The sequence below is a fragment of the Diabrotica virgifera genome, chromosome 6, assembly GCF_917563875.1.
Source record: "Diabrotica virgifera virgifera chromosome 6, PGI_DIABVI_V3a".
Taxonomy (NCBI): Eukaryota; Metazoa; Arthropoda; class Insecta; order Coleoptera; family Chrysomelidae; genus Diabrotica; species Diabrotica virgifera.
In genome coordinates, this window is record NC_065448.1 from 12382960 (window position 1) to 12406921 (window position 23962).

The window sequence follows — 23962 nt, forward strand, 5'->3', positions numbered from 1 at the left end:
GCTGTCCAAGACCTATTCAAAGCTGTTCAATGCCTGGTTGCACCAACAGATCTTAAGCTTAATATGTGCCTTACGTTCTTAGTAGCTTGCGAAGCATACGCGTTGCACCATTGAGTCTTAGATCAATTTTCAGCTTATCCCAATGGATGGATTGCATCTTAAACTTGGTCTCAGTTAAGACGTGATTAGATAAGAATCGAAAATAATGGTGCAACGTAGATGAGACTTTAAGCTGCCCTATCTATAATAGACGGAGAGGCAGCGCCGAAAAATCTCTCTGAATTTACTAAAGCTAGTTTTTCCACAGTTGATTACTGTGATTGTGCAGAGAAACATACTGTGGTCGGTCAAGCGAAACGTAGAACAGGTGGTACTGACAGCTTGTCAAAGTTGCTTATCTGCGGAGGTAATTAAATCCATTTACTAAGGCTGAAAATCAGTACACACATTCTAAATTGAATATAAATACAAGTTATGATAGTCGGTCAGCTGTATGACGGGACAGAGCTGGTCGGTCGGCCCCAATGAATGTACAGGGTTATTCATTATACAGGGTGTCCCAAAAAGATTGGTCATAAATTATACCACAGATTCTGGAGTCAAAAATATGTTGATTGAACCTAACTTACCTTAGTACAAATGTGCACATAAAAAAAGTTATAGCCCTTTGAAGTTACAAAATGAAAATCTATTTATTTCAATATTTCGAAAACTATTAAAGATTTTTTATTGAAAATAGACGTGTGGCATTCTTATAGCAGGAATATCTTAACAAAAAATTATAGTTAAATTTGGGCACCCCATACAAATTTTATGGGGGTTTTGTTCCCTTAAACTCCCCTAAACTTTTGTGTATGTTCGTATTAAATTATTGTTAAAGTATTATTAGTTAAACACAGTGTTTCTAAAACTTTTTTGCCTCTTAGTACTTTTTTAAAAGCCAGTTTTTATAGAGATATTTTGAATATTTGTCAAATCCATTACCTATTTGTATAGGGTTAAGTACGATTATAGAGACCTGGTAATAATATGAAAAATCTATAATTTACATTTTTATAATATGAAAATATACTAATAGGCAAAAAAGTTTTATAAACACTGTGTTTAACTAATGGTACTGCAATAAAAGTTTAATTGGAACGTACACAAACATTTGGGGGGTTTAAAGGAACGAAACCCCCATACAATTTTTATATAAACATATTAAAAAAGAAGTCGCATCTCGATAAAAACTGGTTTATCGAAAACATACTGAGAGGCAAAAAAGTTTTAAAAATATTGTGTCTAACTACTGGTACCACATTAATAATTTAATTGGAACGTACACAAAAGTTTGGGAGGGATTTAAGGGAACAAAACCCCATAAAATTTTTATGGGGTGCACAAATTTCACTATATTTTTTTTTAAGATGTTCCTGCCATAAGAATGCCACATGCCTATTTTTAATAAAAAATCTCTAATAGTTTTCGAAGTATTGGAAAAATTTGATTTTCATTTTGTAACTTTAAAGAGCAATAACTTTCTTTATGTGCACATTTGTACTAAGGTAAGTTAGGTTTAATCAACATATTTTTGACACCAAAATCTATGGTATAATTTATGACCAATCTTTTTGGGACACTCTGTATTTTGACCCCCTTGTAAACTGATTTATTTACAGAATTAGAAAAAAATGTAAAAAACAAAAGTTATTCGATTTTTTAATTATAATTTTTTGACATATACATCGTACTAGTGACGTCATCCATCTGGGCGTGATGACGTAATGGACTATTTTTTTAAATAAGAATAGGGGTCGTGTGTTAGCTCATTTGAAAGGTTATTCAATTCTCTATGCAGTAACATAAATATTAAGATCATTATTTATACAGGGTGTCCAAATTTTTTTTTTTAATTATTAATTAAACAATTAATTTAGTTAAATTTTTTTTGGACACCCTGTATAAACAATCATGTTAATGTTTATATTACTGAATAGGAAATTGAATAACCTTTCAAATGAGCTAGCACACGAACCTTATTCTCATATAAAAAAATAGTCGATTACGTCATCACGCCCAGATGGATGACGCCACTAGTACGATATATATGTCAAAAAATCATAATTTAAAAATTGAATAAGTTTTGTATTTTACATTTTTTCTAATTCTGTAAATAAAGCAGTTTAGAGGGGTAGTCCTCTCGCCAGGGGGTACAACGGCCTCCTTAATTCAGATGGACTTACCCAAGTTTTTTTTATGTATTTTGACCCGTAGAACACGAATTTTTTTGGGTAACAGTTGATCCGGATGTCGATAAGATTGATATAAACAAAGAAATTGAGGAATCACATAACAGCGATTTTTCGCAAAACAAAACATTTTTTTGTATTTTTGAGGTCATTCTAAGCAAAAAATGTTTCTGCAAGTTTTTTCGTAGGATGCATAGTTTTCGACATAAACGCGGTTAAACTTGCAAAAAATCGAAAAATTGCAATTTTTGAACCCGAATAACTTTTGATTAACAAATAAAATAGCAATTCTGCCTACCGCATTTGCAAGTTAAAGTCAAATTCTATCGGGTTTGATTATTTTTATTGTTAAAAATTAATTTTTTTATTGTTAAACAAAGCAATAAACATATAGTGCTTGAATGATGTTTTCAATGCATTTCTAATTTAAAATCAAACGAGTAGGCGCGCATACAGACAATTTCTACGTAGATTACGTACATTAAAACGCATGCATTTGGAACGGGAAACACTAAGTGTTTATAGCTTTGTTTAACAATAAAAAAATTAATTTTTAGCAATGCAAATAATTAAAACTGATAGAATTTGACTTGACCTTTCAAATACAGTAAGCTGAATTGCTATTTTATTTTTTAATCAAAAGTTATTTGGGTTCATAAGTTGCAATTTTTCGATTTTTTGAAAGTTCAACCGCGTTTATCTCGAAAACTATGCATTCTACAAAAAAACTTGTAAGAACATTTTTTGCTTAGAATCACCCCAAAAATACAAAAAATGTTTTGTTTTGCGAGAAATCGCTGTTATGTAATTCCTCAAGTTCTTTGTTTATAACAATCTTATCGACATCCGAATTCGTGTTCACATCCTGTTACCCAAACAATTCGTGTTCTACGGGTCAAAATACATAAAAAAACTTGGGTATGTCCATCTGAATTAAGAAGGCCGTTGTACCCCCCTGGCGACAGGACTAAGGGGTTAAAATATAGTGAATAACCCTGTACATTCATTGGGACCGACCGGCTCTATCCCGTCATACAGCTGACCGAATATAATAACTTTTATTTATATTCAATTTAGAATGAGTGTACTGATTTCCAGCCTTAGTAAATGGATTTAATTACCTTCGCAGGTAAGCAACTTTGACAAGCTGTCAGCACCACCTGTTCTACGTTTCGCTTGACCGACCGCAGTATGTTTCTCTACACACTCACAGTAATCAACTGTGAAAAATCTAGCTTTAGTAAATTCAGAGAAATTTTTCAGCGCTGGCTCTTGGACTATAAGCTGAACTGGGCTAAGCTGGAGCTTAACATTTGTTGGTGAAACTAGGCATAAGACCTGTCTAAGTCCGGATTAGAGATGTTATTATGTTGACTATTAGAATCCAGTATCATTTTGATATGAATAAGGATTTAAGGAACAGATAATGTGACACCAAGGATCGAAGACCAAAGTACACTGTAGTGCATATGTACATTTCAAATCACTCAATTTGGGAGCAAAAAAAATTTTGGACCTCCGATTTGTTTGAAAATTGGTATATAGCTTCTGCGGGACGTAAAAATAAGATATTTAAGGTCAAAAAATCTTCTTCTTTTTTTTTCTCAAAATGTTATTTTATGCGATTTTACAGTGATGTGGTGTTTATTTATACAAATTTGCATTTTCTATCGTAAAGTATCAATGGAAAACATAATATTTTAATAGAAGGGACTCAAAAATGTCATTATATGGCATTATAATAAGTTACTTTGATTCAAAACAAGCTTTTGATCAAATTTTATAGTGTAGAAAACGTTAAAATACCGTTTTTTACATTTTTCTCCATTCCCAAAATAAATCATAATCGATTTGGCTGAAAATTTGCTCACAGATAGACAAAATATAGGACTTCAAGTGGTGAGAAGGATTTGAATTATATTACAATACCAAAAAAGTTACATGCAATATTATAGTCAAAAATATAGGCGTCTACTCTAAGTACAATTAACTCGAAAATATCGACCTCATGACAAAAATTGTTAAAAAGAAATTGTAATAATTGTTAGGTTAGGTAATACGATTTATTTGGAACAATTTCAGTTCCTACCATTTTTGTCGAAAAGTTAAAAATGGCGGAGATATTGAGCAAAACAGGTTCTCCTTTAAAATCAAGATGGCAGCTAACGTAACGGAGGAATTCATTCGTGATTTTAAATTTAGGCTACTATTGACTCCCCTAAAGATCAGAAAAATAAAATTTTGGGCAGCTCGGCATTCAAAGTCAAATGCTATCCCGATTGGACTAATATATACTTTTGAGTCTGATATTACTGCATGTAACTTTTTTGGTATTGTAATATAATTCAAATCCTTCTAACCACTTAAAGTCCTATCTATTGGCTATCTGTGAGCAAATTTTCAGCCAAATCTGTGATGATGTATTTTGGGAATTGAGGAAAATGTAAAAAACGGTATTTTAACGTTTTTACACTGTAAAATTTGATCAAAAATTTGTTTTGATTCAAAATAACTTGTTATAATGCCATATAATGATATTTGTGAGTCCTTTCTATTAAAATATTATTTTTTTCATTGATACTTTACGACAGAAAATGCAAATTTGTTTAAATAAACACCAAATCACTGTAAAATCGCATAAAATAACATTTTAAGAAAAGAAGAAGAAGAAGATTTTTTGACCTTAAATATCTTATTTTTACGTCCCGCAGAAGCTATATACCAATTTTCAGACAAATCGGAGATCCAAAATTTTTTGCCTGAGTGATTTGACATGGAATGTACCGTACTTATTTACTAAGCACAGTGTCATAAAATTGTACTACCAATAATTTTCAAACAGAGTTTAGCATTTTACTGGTTTTATGTCAAATTTTACTCTCTCCATTAAATATTTTAGGCGTGTTTGGTCCACCAGTATTGAAAAAATGTGTAATATTTGTTGACGATGTAAACATGCCAACCAAAGAAATATATGGAGCCCAACCACCCATAGAATTGTTGAGGCAATGGTTCGACCACGAGATCTGGTACGATCTCAAAGATATTGTACCAATGAGACTAATTGATATACAGGTAAGTTCATAAAACTCGTAAAAGCGTTTTTAAGAACGTACGTCAGCGCGTTATCAATATTAATTCGAGGCAAACATTTGGCAACAGTGCGTCGGCAGTATGTGATACTGTCAAAGACGAACGCACAATATTGAGATAATAATATACTCATAGACCATAGGTGCGCTAAATGTTGCACAAATCAGTCAGTTAAGTTCTATTTCTTGTTATAGATAATCTATTTCAGTAGTTCCAATGTGACGCAAAATCTAGGTATGGGATAAAATAAGTTTATTTGAAGAAAGTGTAGTTTTTTTGTTCTTCTTAATGGCGGTACAGACTCGTTTTTGTAATATTTTTTTTGAAGTTATAGTCATTTAGGCGCGATTGGGAGTGAATTTTTATTATTCTGCGCGCATGCGCACACAGACGGTATGGCGTTAGTTGCTAAATCTTTCAAGTTATGTATATATCAGTTCAAACGGGGTAGTGAAGCGCAATACAAGATGCTGTCTCCAGTTAGCATCTCTAGCCTCTCCTACTCAATTCCTATCCTCACCTCCACGAAGTGCGGCTTGGGCTGCACGGGTGAACCCTGGAGAACCTGAGCAACCTTACCGGAGATTGGGTAACCAACCCCAGTGGAAAGTAGGGTCAGGGCTGACGAGGAAGGGAGAAATGGTCCTCCGAAAAGGGGGTTGGGCGATAGGCCAGTAACCTATTCTTGTAAAAAAGTACTACTACGAAACCTTCAGATAGGCCTCGGAATGGACGGATATCAAGACGACGACTTTGGCAACGGAATATGGAATTTACGCTGGGAACATGGAATGTCAGAACGCTAAATAGACCAGGAGCACAGAGGATCCTTCTACACGAACTGAAAAGATATAAAATAGGAATCACTGCAGTACAAGAAACTAAATGGTTGGGAAAAGGTATCCGGGACACTAAAACACACACTATACTGTATAGCGGTAAAGATGAAGGAAATAAAGAATTTGGAGTAGCCTTTATCGTAGATAATAAAATGAAGCACCTGATAACAGATTTTCAAGCCATCAATGAAAGAATCTGCCAGCTTAGGATAAAAACGCATTTCTTTAACATAACCCTTATAAATGTACACTGTCCCACAAATGAACAGGAAGAAGACACTAAGGTAGCCTTTTATCAAGATCTAGAACGAATCTATGACTCAATACCAAGAAACGACATTAAAATGGTGATAGGCGACACAAACGCCAAGATCGGAAAAGAAGAAGAGTACATAGGGGTAATAGGGAAACATAGTTTGCATAGAGACACAAATGAGAATGGTCAGTTTCTAATAGATTTCGCAGCTGGAAAGAATATGATTATCAGTTCGACATGCTTTCCACATCGGGACATACATAAGGGCACTTGGATATCACCTGACGGAAACACAATAAATCAAATAGACCATATACTGACTGAAAAAAGAATGGCGACGAGTATATTAGATGTAAAAAGCAGACGTGGCGCAAGCTGTGACTCAGACCATCTACTAGTGCAGACACGGTTTAGATGCAAAATCAGTCGACAGGTAAAGGAAAAATATCCAAAACAAGAAAAACTAAACTTAGATAACCTAAAAGTCCCTGAGGTACAAGAAAGATTTGAGAGAACAGTGGATGAAAAATTACTAGAAGAAAACAGAGCAGACTCCACAATAGAAAATCAATGGAACACAGCGAAAGAAGTCATAGGAACAAAGACACAACGGAGAGAAGAAACATGGTTCGATGAAGAATGCAAACAAGCTATACAGGAAAGAAATGAAGCACATAAGAATTACATACTCAGACGTACTAGAGAGAGAAAAACAGAATTTGAGAACAAAAGACGAAGAGCAGATAAACTGTGCAGGCAGAAAAAGAGAAAGTACGAAAACCAACGGATACTAAACATAGAGAAGGAGTTTAAGGAAAACGAAACACGTAGTGCATACCAACTTATTAAACATTTAAGACAGAGATACAAACCGAAGACTAGCCTCTGCAAAAATAAGAAGGGTGAAATCATTAGCGATATGGACGAAATTAAGATAACCTGGATGACATATTTTAAGGAAGTATTAAACAAAGGGGCACAACCACCATTACAACAACAGAGACAGCAGCAGGCACGGCAGGAGGTACAACAACAAGAGCTGGGGGAAGATGGAGAAGAAAATGAATTAACTAGACCCCCAACGCTAGAGGAGGTCCAAACGGCAATCCACATACAAAAAAGCCATAAAGCACCGGGAATAGATAAAATACCGGCAGAACTACTCAATCAAGGAGGAAGGAATTTGACACAACAGATGTATCAGCTAATACGAGAGATATGGATAGAAGAAGAAATCCCCCAACAATGGAAGAAAAGTATAATCTGCCCTATTCATAAAAAAGGAGACAAACTGTTGTGTCAGAATTATAGAGGCATCTCTTTACTTTGTTCGGGATACAAAATATTCACAAACATCCTTAATCGAAGACTTCAACCTCTCACGGAAAAAATCATCGGGGAATATCAAGCAGGGTTTAGGCAAAATAGATCTACCATTGACCAACTATTTACAGTTAAACAAATACTAGCCAAAGCATGGGAATATGACATGGACGTTTACAATCTCTTTGTAGATTTTAAACAAGCCTATGATTCAATAGATAGAACAATTCTACCTAATATATTGGAAGAATTTGGCATACCATCAAAATTAATACGACTAGTGCAAATGACAGAAACAGAAGCACAAGTATGTATTCAAGGACAGATCACTGATGCGTTTACGATAACGTAAGGACTGAAACAAGGCGACGGACTGGCTCCAACGCTTTTTAATCTTGTTCTTGAATATGTAATTAGACGGTTGACGGTAAGCGGAAATAACATACTTACAAACAAATCTACCCAATTAGCAGCATACGCGGATGATATAAACATAATGAGCAGAACAATGAATGCAGCGGAAGAAACCTACGTTGAGTTGAAACAGAGTGCAGAAGCAGTAGGGCTAACAATAAACACAAATAAAACAAAACTACTCATACAAACCAGATCAAATAGACCAGCGCAACAACACTTTATTAACGATATAGAACATGTGAATAGATTCACGTACCTAGGAATGGATCTGGTTGCAGGCAGTGAAGAAGAACCGGAAATAAATAGAAGGCTTGTGCTGGCAAATAAAGCATATTTCGCGATGGGCCACATATTCAAATCGCGAGACGTACACCGGAAAACAAAACTCCGGGTATATAAAACAATAATCAGGCCCATAGTAAGTTATGGCTGCGAAACATGGGTGGTGACACAGAAATCTGCCAATGCATTAGATGTGTTTGAAAGAAAAGTATTACGTAGGATACTGGGCCCAATAAGGGAAAATAACAACTGGCGAATTAGGTAAGTAGATGATCTAAACGGGTGTCACTACAGATATAGGGAATTCTGTGTGTTAGAGAGAGAGGTATGTGATGTCACAGCTGATATAGGAAAGTATGTGTGTTAGAGAGAGAAACATGGTATCTCTGCTGCTATTGGTCCGATTTAAACGTACGACGGCTCGTTGGAATGGGCGGGAGATAACGAATACAAAAAACATGGCGGCATAGTGTCAAAAGGGCGCTTTCCGATGTGACGACGTCCGATGGGGCGCGTTCCGATGTGACGGCGTTCTAGCGCTGATCGATCGGTGCGCGATACCAGATGTGCGATCGGTACCTTAAGTTTTCGCGGAACGCGAAGCAGATGCGCGGTCGGTACCTTTTTCGCGGATCTCGTAGATACGAAGCGCGCGGTAATTTTGGAATTTAAATAAAACAACAACATAATGCAATTTTTTTATTAAAAGAACTTAAAAGGAACACAGCGGCGCAGCGGTGCGCGATACCAGATGTGCGATCGGTACCTTAATTTTTCGCGGAACGCGAAGCAGATGCGCGGTCGGTACCTTAAGTTTTTCGCGGATCTCGTAGATACGAAGCGCGCGGCTGGTAATTTTGGAATTTAAATAAAACAACAACATAATGCAATTTTTTTATTAAAAGAACTAAAAAGGAACACAGCACGTCAACGCGTCACGTAAAAACGTCACATCAAAACGTCACGTAGGCTTGTGAAATGTCACGTGAAAACGTCACGTCAAAGCACGTCACGTAAAACGTCACGTCAAAGCACGTGAAAACGTCACGTCAAAGCACGTCACGTAAAACGTCACGTCAAAGCACGTCACGTAAAACGTCACGTCAAAGCACGTAAAAACGTCACGTCAAAACGTCACGTGGGCTCGTGAAATGTCGCGTAGGCCTTATTGTCATGGGGAGCTCAGTCGCAAGAACTTATTGTCACAGCGCGACGTGAGGTAGTAACATCATGTCTTTGAATGAGTATAGACGTAAATTAGCAGAATTTAGAGAAAAACTGACACAGTTAAGAAGTCAGGTTTTATTTTATGAGGATAAAAATAAGGTTATAAAACAAATAGAGAACCTAACACTGGGAAGCAGCATAGACTGGACACCTAATGAATTTAGCCAGCAGCTGCGACAAGAATATTCAAGTGCTGCGGATTACTTATTTAGGGAAACTCCAACAAGGCGAATTCATCCAATTACTATTAATGATGTTATCGACGCCGGCGCCAACAACGATGAACAAAGAAAGCATGAAAAGTGAAATAGATAATGTTTTTGCAATGACTTGTGTAATATTAGCTTCAGTGTTTATTTTAATTATAAAGATTATATTTAAAATTGTTAAGAGAAAATTTGAATCATCATGTAATATAAGACTTGAACAATAAATAAGGCGTTTAAATAAAAAACCCATAACTCTAAAAAATATTTAGTTGAAAATAATGAAAATAAATGTTAGCAGATAATTTACATATCGCATAGGAAATAGCGGTTGAGGGTCTAATCGCATTACTATGCAATTTTCGTTATCATACCCACATTTTGTTATTGAGTTATATTTCTTATCATGTGCATAGAAAATGTTGGAATTTTTAAAACCAATGACAATGATAAAACTGAATATAATTTTGCACACGCACACTTTCTACAACACGTCATAGGGTGGGGCACGCAACCGTATAAATTTCAAAATGCACCTCAGGACGGTCTATTCCATAGTCTATTCCTTACTGTTAGTGTACTGTTGTGGTTCAACTAGTTTTGCAAGGTAAGTGTTCTCTTAATTATTTTTTGTTAAATATTTTTTATTTTTCTTGTTTGATTTTGAATAAAACTTAATGTTTTCTGCTCTGCTATTTATAAAATCTCTTCATTCCAGCTGAGATTTATTATTTCGACATTAAATAATTATCTAATTGTCGACATTTTGAATGACATTTATTTTTTATTTTCTCGTAATTATTCGTTGTTAAAATCTTTTCGGTTTTTCAAGTTTTTGGTTAGCTATTTATATATTATTTTAGCACCTGATTGTCTACAAGACCTCATGTCAGCATGACAATTATTTTTTATTTTCTCGTAATTATTCTTTGTTAAATCTGTTCGGTTTTTTCAAGTTTTTGGTCAGCTATTTATAAAATTCCTTCATTTCAGATGAGATTTATTATTTTAGCACCTGATTGTCTACAAAAAAGACATGCTAGCATGACAATTATTTTTTTATTTTCTCGTAATTATTCGTTGTTAAATCTGTTCGGTTTTTTGGTTAGCTATTTATAAAATTCCTTTATTCCAGATGAGATTTATTATTTTAGCACCTGATTGTCTACAAGACCTCATGCCAGCATGGCAATTATTCTTTTTTATTTTCTCGTAATTATTCTTTGTTAAATCTGTTCTGTTTTTCTTTGATTTTTTTAATTAATGTTTTCTACTCTGCTATTTATCCCTTTATTCCAGATGATAGTTATTATTTCGACATCTGATTGTCTACAAACAAAAAAGACTTAATGTTAGCATGCTGAATGTCAATTATTCGTCATTCTTCGTAATTATTCTTTGTTAAATCTTTTCGTGTTTTGATTTTGAATACAACTCAATGTTTTTTGCTTGGTTATTTATATCACTCCTTCATTTCAGATGGATTTATCAAAAATTAATGCCTCATCTGTCGTAGCGAGGAAACCCGTGAAGAAACTCAAAGAATTACCGATCGACATTCCAGTACCCATTACGGGAGCCAAAATTGTGAAGACAAAGTTTGGGCAAGCTGTTCTGTTAGATTTGGGGGAAGAGGTGGTGTTTCTACCGCCTAGAGTCACAGATACCTACAGCCCCGTCATTGAGGAGTTTTCGAGCGGGAAGTATTCGATAGTTTATCACGGCCTGGTGGACTGCGGCCAACAGTACCAGCCCATGACATCATTTAAAATTATCTAAGCGAAAATACTGAAAGAGAGAGGTAAGCAATATGGATATTGTTAAACAATGTAAAAATTTACTGTTATTCATCAAAAGAATCAGAAAGATAGTTTTTGATAAATTCACAGCTAAAGACAAAGAAATTTGGGTGAAACGCTTAACGAAACAAATCAAAACTTGTAATAAAGTAATAAAAAAACGCACTTTGCCTATAGGTACAATTAGAAAACTGCAAACGCATGTAGGACATTTTAAACATTTTAAACAGATTATTTTCAATAGACATGTCGGTATGGGGCTAGACAACAAACTAAAACATAGAGTTAAATGGGAAAATGTAGTTTCCGCGTTTAAAAGTCGAATTAAAACTGGAGTTATAGTTAATTTATGGCATAAGGACTTAGCACATTTCCTAAATGATTGTTATATTATTTTTAAAAATAAAATCAGAAAAATTTTAAAAGCAGATAAAGTTGTTAAAGTTAATGTTTGTTTTTGTGGAGAATTTATTAAAAAATCGGGGGAGGAGGAAATTGTAAATTTTAAATATTTTAATACAAAAAATGCTGTACTAGACGTATCTACCGATACAGAGCGGTGGTTTTTTGAGAATGTTAAAGATAAAATAAATCTTAAATTATCCGAGTTTCAGGAAAGGGACTCCGGTTTTGCATTAAATAGAATTGTATCTTTAGAAGTAAATATTAATCGATATGAAATTGGAAATGGTTCCTCGTATATTAAACTTCCTGAGAGTATTCAAAAAAAGCGTGCTTGTATTAATGTAAAAAATTCTGATCAAGCATGTTTTTATTGGGCAATAGTTAGTGCCCTCTATCCAGCTAAAGCACATAAAGAACTCCCATCCTCATACCCATGGTACAGTACAGTACTAAAAACAGAAGACCTAGAGGCACCAATGCCGTTACATCAAATTTCAAAATTTGAAAAATTAAATAATATATCAGTCAATGTATTTGCTTTAGAATTAATAGAAAATAATGAAAAGTCATTTTTCACAGTATGTCCAGCTAGATTAACTAAAACAGTCGTTGCCAAACATGTAAATCTTCTTTTAATTCAGAATCACTATTTTCCTAAATTAAACGATTATGAAGCACCTCCAGTGGATAATGATAATTCAGAAATTAAGTACCACTACTGCCACATTACGGATATGTCTAAATTAGTTGCTGGTCAATTAAATAAAAGAAAGGCCAAATTATTTCTTTGCAATAGATGCTTAAATTATTTTTCAACTGAAGGGAAATTGTCGGAACATGAAAAAATGTGTGCAGATATGAATAATTGTAAAATGTCTTTTCCTAAATATGATGCTGTTAGTTTTAAAAATTATACTTATAAACAAACAACGCCATTTGTCATATATGCAGATTTTGAGTGCATGTTAGAAAAAGTTACAGACCTCCAAACATCCTGTTGTACTAAAAAATATCAAAAACATATTCCGTATAGTGCTGGATACTATGTAAAATGTAGCTATGATGAAAAGTTGTCTTTTTTTAAGAGTTATAGAGGCATTGACTGCATGGAGTGGTTTGCTAATGAATTACCAAATTTAGCTCAAAGTATTCATTCGAAAATTAAGAAAATTATACCAATGCAGGAAAACCCGAGTACCAGTAAAGCCACAAGGTGTCACATATGCGAAAAATGTTTTTCTCCTACAGATATCATTGTTAAAGACCACGACCATTTTACGGGGGAGTTCAGAAATTTCGCCCACCAAGCCTGTAATTTAAATTTCAAAAAATTGTTTGTCGTCCCAGTTATTTTTCACAATATGAGTGGCTACGACAGTCATTTTATAATTTCAGAGTTAAGCAAAAAAGGAGATATTAGTCTACTTCCAGTCAATAAAGAAAAATACATTTCATTTACACTTAACGATGCTGTTACTAATATAAAATTTCGATTTATTGATTCATTAAGATTTTTAGGAGCCTCTTTAGATGAATTGGTCTCAACATTAAATAAAAATGACTTTAAAATTTGCAAGCGAGAATTTAGCAGGTTAAGTGACGATGAATTTAAATTAATAACTAAAAAAGGGGTATTTTGCTATGATTTTATTGATTCTTGGGAAAAATTAAACATTACCGATTTACCTCCAATAGAGGCATTTTATAATAAGCTAAACGATACGAATCTTACAGATGAGAAGTATGCTCATGCTAAAATAGTTTGGGATACCTTTAACATTGAAAATTTAGGTCAATATTCAGATTTGTACTTAAAAACCGATATTGTGCTTTTAGCAGATGTTTTTGAAACTTTCCGCAAAAAATGTTTTATAACTTATGGGTTAGATCCAGCCTGGTACTACACAATGCCCGGTTATTCTTGGGATTGTATGTTGAAATACGTGGGGTGTAACCTCGAGTTATTGCGTGACGTTGACATGATACTATTTATGGAGAAAGCAATTCGTGGAGGAATTTCAGTATGTAGCGGTAGAATGTCGGAGGCCAATAATAAGTACATGTCTAATTATGACCCCGCACAGCCCTCAAAATACTTAATGTATTTTGATGTCAATAATTTATATGGGTGGGCTATGGGAGAACCCTTACCCTACGGAGGGTTCGAATGGATGGATGCCAAAGACATTGATGTTATGTCTGTACCTGATGACTCTCCCGTAGGGTACATGTTACAAGTTGACTTGGACTATCCTCGCCAATTACATGATCTGCACTCAGATTTTCCATTCGCTGCCGAACACCGCAAAGCTTTGGGTTCAAATCATACTAAACTAATGACAACACTTTATAATAAAAAAGAATATATCGTTCATTATAGAAATTTAAAACAAATGCTGGCTAATGGGTTAGTTTTAAAAAAGATTCATAAAATTTTGAAATTTAAGCAGTCTGCGTGGCTGCGACCCTACATAGAATTAAATACTCGACTTAGAGCTGCAGCTACGAACGATTTTGGAAGAAATTTATACAAATTGGCCAATAATAGTGTATTTGGAAAGACTATGGAGAATATAAGGAAACATAGAATAGTAAAACTAGTCAGATCATGGAATGGGCGATATGGTGCTAAAAATTTAATTTCTAGTGCCAGGTTTCATAGCAGAAAGATATTTAATGAAAATTTAGTAGCTATAGAACTGATTAAATCAGATCTAGTTTTTAATAAACCCTTATACATTGGCATGACTGTTTTAGATATATCAAAATTATGTATGTACCAATTTCATTACGACTATATGCTTCCAAAATTGGGCTCAAATAAATGTAATTTAATGTATATGGATACCGATAGCTTTATTTATGAACTGTACTGTCATGATGCATATGAGGAAGTAATAAAACAAGATCTATCAAAATTTGATACATCCGATTACGCTGTAGATAATATCTATAATATTCCTCGCGTAAATAAAAAAGTTTTAGGAGTAATGAAAGATGAAAATAAAGGAGAAATTATGACAAAATTTGTGGGATTACGATCAAAAATGTATACTTTTAAAGTTCAATCTGGTCGAATCACTAAAAAAGCAAAAGGGACTAAATATAATATAGTAAAAAATGTTATAAAATTCGATGATTATGTAAACTGTTTAAATGATTTTAAGGAACAAACTGCTACTCAACACTCCATTCGGTCATATAGCCATAACGTCTATAGTATAGAACAAACAAAAATTGCGCTAAGTCCTTATGACGATAAAAGATATTTAATTCCAAATAGTTTTAGAACCCTACCATTGGGACATTACAGTATTTTAGAATAGATTTTTTTTGTAGATGAATGTTCCATCATTGACCGACCTGTCTATCAAAAAAATCTGTGAAACAACAGTATCAGCATCATATTTCATCGAGCAGTCCCCCTTGCCGTGGACATTAACAAAAATAATATTAAAAAAATTTCCTTTATATAAATGGGAAACGATGATAAGCAGTGCTAAAAATGATCCTATTCCTTCATATAAAGGAATAGAATTTATTGCTTGCTCTAAACACATACCGTCACATTTAAGAAATGTCGTATTAGGAAAGTCAGATTGGGGGAGTATATTTGAAGATGAACACTCCAGTTATTGTGTATGGGCTAATGGATATTATCTTAAGCAGCATCGCCTAAACGTATGTAAATCATGTTTTTTTGCATTCAAAAATGCTCATGAGACCTTAAATAAATTTTTACTGGTGCGTTACGACCATACTCACGAAGTTTATGATGCTGATGATATCGTTGAATGCGTATATCAGCAACCATATTATTGGTGCAATAGTTGCTTTACTCAAGTTTTATTTGATTTAAAAGATTACGAGTCTTGCGTTAATGCATTACATGAAATGCCTAGAAATAACAGGTTTGATGATTCTGAACCAGAAGTCTGAAGTAGGCAGTAATATTGATTCTTTTTTAAGGAACAAACTGCTACTCAACACTCCATTCGGTCATATAGCCATAACGTCTATAGTATAGAACAAACAAAAATTGCGCTAAGTCCTTATGACGATAAAAGATATTTAATTCCAAATAGTTTTAGAACCCTACCATTGGGACATTACAGTATTTTAGAATAGATTTTTATTGCAGAAGAACGTTGAAATGTCTCACAGATGTGTTACACCAGACCTATGGACCCCCGCTAATCTGCAACAAATAGCAGCCAATAAAATTTATTGGGATGTAGTTGATGCTAATACAAAGACATTTACGCTTCCAAGTGGAGAGCAACATCCTCTCCCTCAAGATGTGATTGGTATTGAACGATGGTACAGCAAGCAAGGATGTACCGCGAATTTTAAGATTCCCAAGCAAATACGATTCAGTTTAAACGTAAATTGTATAAGAGAATTAAAACTACAAATTGTGAAGAACTGTGAAAAAGTGATGTCATGCGGGTGTCGAAGATGCGGGGCTCCCTATGGATTCCCCCCAATTTACAAAAAATAGCGAATACAATCCTAAGTAAATTGTCTAAGAGAATTAAAACTACAAATTGCAAATATATAAAAATTGATTTTTGAGACGAATTATGTTCATAAGCTACTATCTCTCTTTTGTACTAAACGCATAACAATATCCACGTGCTATCTCTCTCTTTCTTGTATATATATTGTAAAATAGTTTGTAATATAGATATATTATGGTAAAATAAAAACTCTAAATTGGTATTTTTTTTTTATTTATTCAAATCATTAATTACCCTAATTTTATAAAAATAAATGAACTCCCTAAGAGCATTGTTTGTCATATCATCTGACATTATAGAACAAAAAGCATACAATATTTGCAAGGGGTTTAAACTATCTGCAGCATTTTTACAAAAATCTAAAACATTATAATAATATTCACAAAAGTTCAAATTTTCTAACAACTGCATACGAGGCGATAGCACACTAGTGTTAAGTTCAACAATTTGCTTCACTTCTTCTTCATCCATATAGTACTCCACACCATGCTTCTTAACAATAATGAATTTACAATCATCGTAAACTATCGGGGTAACAGTGCAGTATTCTTCGCATGGAAAAGTTGGATGCATGAGGTCATCAGTTGATTGGAAAAAATCAATTAGTTGTTGTGTAATGATTGAAATAAAGGAATACCATTCGTATGCGCTGAGTGATATTCTGGTTGGTTTATATTGCTGAGATAAAATCACTGCAGGCGAAAATGATCTTGCAGGGCTTATACCACATTGTACTTCATAGCCCGATAACGTGTATTTTGTTGCAAGCAGGTAGAAAACTTCTGATTTGGCGGCAGCCTCATAATTTTCCAAAGCTCTATCTAATTCTTGATTATAGTCTTCGTTGCTAGGCATATCGATGCTAAATTCACAACCACCTGAGGAATACCCACTATCTTGAGAGCCACCTGAAGAATACCCACTATCTTGAGAGCTCATGTTCACTTGTACTGACATTGATACTGAAGCATGAGTTCTTTTATATTCCCCTACTCCTTGTGGTAAAAACAACCTCTTTGCAAAAAATGTATTGCTACGCGGCGGATTAAAAGATAGATCCTCCTAAACTACGTCATTAACGTTAATCCAGCTGTTATGTTTGCTGTCCATACCGAGCCATTTCACATACATCTTATTGCCTTTTCGTCTAAGTACTTTTTCAACCAAGTAAATGTCAGGGTTTAATGTTTTCTGTAATTCTTCTTCGTAAAACCCCCCGCTAATCGGTATACCGTGCATGTCTTCAAGCAAATACGTTATAGGATTTGTTATCTTAACTTTTACAATTTTAAATAATTCCGTCGTCCAATTGGGCGTGTAGGCCTTTTCAAATAAATGTTTTGTCTTTGAGACACGCACAATGTCACCAATTTTATATTTTCTTGGACCAGCAATTTTTAAATGACTATAACTCTTGTTTAAAATAGCTTTTTCGTTGGATTTGTTGACCTGAGATGGTTTGTATCCCGTTTTACTGTGCCTTGTATTGTTGTATTCCTCGGTAATTACAGGTAGAGCTTCTAACCATTTGTATGATCCATGTAAACTGAAATACTTGTACAACTTTGCTTTTAACGTTCTAATGACTCTTTCACAAATGGCGGCTTTTTTAATCGTGTAGGTGCTGTAATGATTAATTTCGTGTTTTTTCATTAAATTTTGAAATTTTCTGTTATAAAATTCTGTTCCCTGATCGGATTGGAGGTTCTTCGGAAGTCGTCGAGTATGGGCGAGAATATCCGAAAATGCTTGAGTAATTTCCTCGCCAGTCTTGGTCTTTAGAGGGCGTGTCCACACATATTTTGAAAAACAATCAATTACGACTAGTATTAGTTTAAAATTTTTATTTTGGTGTGCGTAAGGACGCATTTCGGCCAAATCCATTTGCCACAAGTCATCGATTCCTTTGATTATTGTTCGTCGACGAGGATAGATTTTTCGTGCTGGTTTATGCAATTCGTTCACCACCTGTTCCTTTTCTGTAGACATTTTCTTATTAACGACTTCCAGCATCTACATCTACAACATGTGTGCGCAATAGATCAATATTACGTACTATATCCTGTAATGTTTGCTCCACTTGTTTTAACCTCTGTTCCATCTTCATATCGTGCATCGTATGGTTTGCAAGTGTTTCTGCAGCTTCTTTTATGCTTTTATCCGCATCCTTTTTTAGTGTATTCACATCATCTTTGATTATTTTTTTCAATTTTTGCTCGAGAAGTGGAACTGTGGTTTTATGAAGCTCTTCTCTTACTTGATTTAGTTCGATCGCTAAATGTGGAACTGTGGTTTTATGAATTTCTTTTTGTACTTCGTTTAGTCCGACGGCTAAATCCTGTATATCATTAGTTTTTTGTTGCAACAACTTATTTATATTGTTCTCCGTATCCTTTTTTAGTGTATTCATAGCATCTGCGATTATTTTTTGTAGCTTTTGCTCGAGCAGTGGAACTTCTTTTCTTACTTCGTTTAGTCCGATTGTTAAATCTTTTATATTAATGGATTTTTGATCTAATATCGCATCATGGGCTTTAATTATTGGAAAGTATACGCTACGCATCTCATTTATTAGATTATCAACGTATTTTTTCGTTGCAGCATCACTATATTCTGATGGGTCCTTAACATTACAAATTTTCACATTTTCGGCATTAATGTTTCCGGCAGGAGTATGTGGAAATGTAACTCGTACTGCCTTTTGGGTGATACTGTTACGAGAGTGATGACCGAATTTGTCGACACTCATAATGGAAATGATGCCATCATTCTCAGTTACTCTATTATATTGGCTTCTTTTAGTTCATTGATGATAGCCACGATTTCGTTGTCGTGAGATGTGTTGCCGGCGTCTTTCGAAGCCACCAAGAGTTTAAGACGATCAACTAACTCATTGACGTCATCCCAATAAATATACTCTAAGGGTGCAGCGTTGTATGTTAAACGAGAGTCATCCAACCCCGTTCCTTTGACCGTAGATGAAGATGCTGACCGAGCTGTTTTCGTTCTGTGGTCGAGTTCTTTTTGTGATCGAGTTGCATGCTTTTTCATTGTTGCATCAGATGGTTTGAATAGAGGTTTAATAATAGAATGATATTTTTCTCCGCTGGAACCTTTAAGGCGTCCTAAGGTATCCAGATGAATCTCTGTGTTAATCAGCAGTGTTTTATACTTTTGTAAATCCTCATCATTATACTGTTCTGGGTTTGGGTTGGCATAAAATAAAAGGTGATATAGGCCTGGCGTACCACTTAACCTACGTTCTTCAAAATCCCGTTCTCGAATTATTACTATGTCTCCATTGTCTTTGTCAAAGTTTATTCGACGTTTTCCCAATATCCAGCCACTAATACTATCGTAAAATGGACCATAGTTTTTATCGATTTTATCGTCTTTTATCAAATATTCTTTTATGTACTTGTGACTTATTGGAGGATAGTGGTCGATATATTCGTCTGTGGCGTCCATCGGAATCTCGTTAGAACCGGAGATTGGCTCTTGAATGTTTTCATCAGGTGCCTCGGGTGCATCAAGAAATACATCCTCATCCTCCTCCTTTTTCACCTCTTCTTTTTTAACATGTCCAAACTTGTTAGTGATAGTATGATGTAACGTTTTTGATGATTGAGCAATATCCTTGAGAGGCTTCGATATTGGTTTAAAAAGTTTATTTAGTGACTCATCTTGCTCTGTTCTACCTAACTTCAATGCCAAATATTTTTTGCGAATTGATCTAGCCAATTCGGTAACTTTCTTCTTGCGAAGGGCAATGGCGACCGTATCATCTGGCATTTTGCTGGCGACTAAACAAACACCTTACAATTTTATATATTTATCAAATCCTTTGCGATATCGTCCATTGTTGAGAGCAAAATCTTTCATAATTACCACAGTACCATATTTATCTCTCCAACATTCTGAACACATTTTTTTAAATTCATCAAATGACATGTCTGGCGATACGTGTTCATCAAATATATGTTTCAAATTTATCTCGTCTTGCTTGAACAGCACAATCATGTTACAATTGTCTCTTATTAGCTGCTTAGGTATTTTTGAATATGTTTGGCATAAGTAAGCCGCATCGATATCTTTATGTCTGCACATGGAATAATACTCACGAATCTTGTGTTGGCCATCACATGCGACATCGTCAAATAAAAACACAGAGTTTGGTTGAGCTTTGTTGGGATCAATAATTTCTTCATTGTCTTTAAATGGAAAATACCCTACACCTTTGACTTGCGCTAATGCATCTCGCAATAGTTGGTATTTCGGTTGAAAGAGGGATTTTGAATAAACATAGACATTTTTAAACTTGACGCCATTTGGACTAAATAAAAGTGATAGCATGGCGTTAGTTTTTCCACATCCACTTGGACCACAAATAATGGCTCTGAATGAGTTTGGTAATAATTTTCCATGTTTACTGTTGGTTGCTTTCTGTACAATATCTAGATTATCAATTGGTAACGTCTGCTCTTGTTGAATGACTCTCATCGTGTGTTAAACATAGTAAAAATATGAACAATATATTACCAATGTCACCAAATGCATGACCATCAGTCCAATGTTGGTGTTCAAAGGGGAAGGTCTTTTGAACTCTCTAATTAATAAACTTCCAGTTGAGCTTCATATTCCTGGTTATCAGTATTGTGGACCTGGAACAAAACTAAAAAAACGTCTTGCACGCGGAGATCCGGGAATTAATCCTTTAGACGCAGCTTGTAAACAACACGATATCGCTTATTCGCATCATACATCTCTCGAAGAACGTCACAAGGCCGATAAAGAATTGGAAGATAGGGCTTGGGAGCGATTCAAGTCTAAGGACGCTAGCTTTGGCGAAAAAAGTGCTGCTTTACTTGTAACCGGTGGAATGAAAACGAAAAGAAAGTTGGGAATGGGATGTCCTCGTCGTCGTGGAAGAAAGGGACGTTATTCTTTCAATCGGGATGTGGTACCTAAAATTGCAAAGTCCATGAAGAGAGGAGCATCGTTAAGAGATACTGCTTTGACAGCTGTACGAATAGCAAAATCGGTAATTAAAAAACTTGGTGGACGAAAAACAGTTGATCTTCCACGAGTGTTGCCACTAAAATCTGGAGGTTTCCTACCCCTCATACCCCTATTTGCAGGTCTTTCTGCATTGGGGGCTTTAGCCGGTGGTGCAGCAGGGGTGGCGAAGACTGTGGTTGACGCAAAGAACGCCCAAAAGAAATTGGAAGAGGATATGCGCCATAATAAGGCGATGGAACACATCGGCTCAGGTCTGTACTTGCGTAAGAAACCAAGAGGCGGATTCGGTTTGTATCTGAAAAAAAACTTCCAATAAAGCTACCCAATCGTCCGCTGTACGACTTAGAGATTGCGCATTACGCGAAAACACTTAAAATCCCACATTTTCGAGGTGTTTTCATGAATGACACTCTGCCTAGACACGGTCCTCGAAAACGTGAATGCGCAATAGTTAATCTAGATGCATCATCACACAGCGGAACACATTGGGTAGCATATAGAAAGATAAACAACGACGTAGAGTATTTCGATTCATTTGGTAATTTGAAGCCGACCAAAGAACTTGTTAAATATCTAGGTACACATACAAAAATTTTCTATAATAACCATCAGTATCAAACCTACAATCAAATCATTTGTGGACATTTATGCCTAAAGTTTTTATATAATGGAGCATATTAAAGGCATGGAACTGCTTCTGGACCATATGTTTCACAAAAAACGTTTTGAAGGATTCAGTGAAGAAGAACTAAAATTAATACCGCTAGATTATATTATACGAACTGTAGAACCTATAGAATTGTTATATATATGGCATAAATTGCCTGGGGAATATCGACAAGAATTTAACCTGCAGATACTACTTCCCTGCTTCGTGCATTACAACAGACCTGATTGGAGGACTCATTGTGATGGCCCACCCGGTTCTCAAGCATCTTGTCATTTATGTAAACTTGCTTTAGAACAAATAAAAAAAATGTGAATAAATTTGTTTTTTTACTGTATATAAACCTATTAATCTCTTGACCTGAATCAGTCATCATGTCGCAGTTGTTGAGAGTAAACAGCACGAATAACATATTCTCGTTTCAACCTCCCACACCGATCGTATTAGATCCGAAAAAAGATTACGAAATAGCTCTTCGATTTTTCCATTCTTACAACAGTATACCAAACATCGAAAATTGCAAGTTTTATTACTACGATGTCAATAACCGAGTGCAACATTTTGATTTCCCCGATGGATGTTATGAAATTATCGATATTGAGGAATACATACAAAAGAAATTGGGGGCTGCCAATACATCTAAACCTGACATGATATTTAGTCTAAAACCTAACCACAATACGTTGCAGTGCGAAATCTTCAGTCAATTTAAAATTTCATTTCAACCAAATGACAGTCTTGGTACAATATTAGGGTTTTCTCCCGTAATACTAAATCCTAGACAGACACATTCTTCAGATCTACCTGTTAGGATTATTAAAGTATCTAGCATACGCTTTGAATGCAACATTAGTACCGGAGCCTTTGACGGTAACAGACCTGCTCACACGCTCTACGAATTTGTCATACAATCAAATCCTGGGTACGCAATTGACGAAACCCCTCACAATTTGTTGTATTTACCTGTTGTGCCACAGCGTGAAATTACCAATATCACTGTGTTGGCTGTCGATCAAGAAGGACGACCTGTGAACTTTAGAGGAGAAGAGAGCACATTGGTGCTGGAACTTAGATCAAAAAGCAGATGGGATTAGTAATAGAACAATCTACCCAGAGAACGCCATTAGTTGTGCAACCATCTCAGCAGCAATATCTTAAACAATCTACCTACAGAACACCATTAGTTGTGCAACCATCTAAGCAGCAACATCTTACGTCCGCAAACAAATTGTTTTTACAAACGTTGGGTTTTAAACTGAAAAAATGACTACAATGTATGGAAAGAGAGCGCGTTCAAACAACATCACAATGCCTCCAATATTTGATATTTATCGTAAGCCAATATTTGATGAATCGATTCGAAAGGCTGAATACCGAACTTATGCACCATTCATCAAATCATTCAACTGCAATGATATTGTCGAATTTAGCATTAATCAAGTTGACTCGTTTTTTGCAATGAGCGAAACCTTGTTATGCATTAAAGGATCACTCGAAATAACTGGAAATGGTGGCGTCAAACTAGCAAATAATGTGGGTGCCTTCCTTTTCGATTCGTGTACGTACAGCGAAAGCGCAAGGGAGATGGAAACAGTGCGGGATCCTGGCATCGTAAGTGCTGTACGTGCCATGACATGTTATACGCAAGAAGATTCTAATTATATGGTTATGGCTGGAT

The 23962-nt window shown here is 35.0% G+C and overlaps 3 protein-coding genes across 3 annotated transcripts in view; all 3 read left to right on the plus strand.

The window, feature by feature from the left end:
• Positions 1 to 23962, plus strand: part of LOC114332199 (dynein axonemal heavy chain 7) — a 251128-nt gene that overhangs the window by 68496 nt on the left and 158670 nt on the right. The window contains exon 32 of the mRNA XM_028281947.2: positions 5131 to 5306. Coding sequence (XP_028137748.2) covers positions 5131 to 5306 — 176 coding nt within the window. The remainder of the gene's footprint in view (positions 1 to 5130; positions 5307 to 23962) is intronic.
• LOC126886394 (uncharacterized) lies at positions 11536 to 16688 on the plus strand. Its single transcript, XM_050653316.1, has 2 exons — positions 11536 to 11675; positions 15418 to 16688. The coding sequence occupies exon 2, from the start codon at positions 15418 to 15420 to the stop codon at positions 16015 to 16017; it is 600 nt and encodes a 199-aa protein (XP_050509273.1). The 5' UTR covers positions 11536 to 11675; the 3' UTR covers positions 16018 to 16688.
• LOC126886393 (uncharacterized) lies at positions 21154 to 21933 on the plus strand. The gene has a single exon (XM_050653315.1). It carries the CDS (start codon positions 21154 to 21156, stop codon positions 21931 to 21933), a length of 780 nt encoding a protein of 259 aa, XP_050509272.1.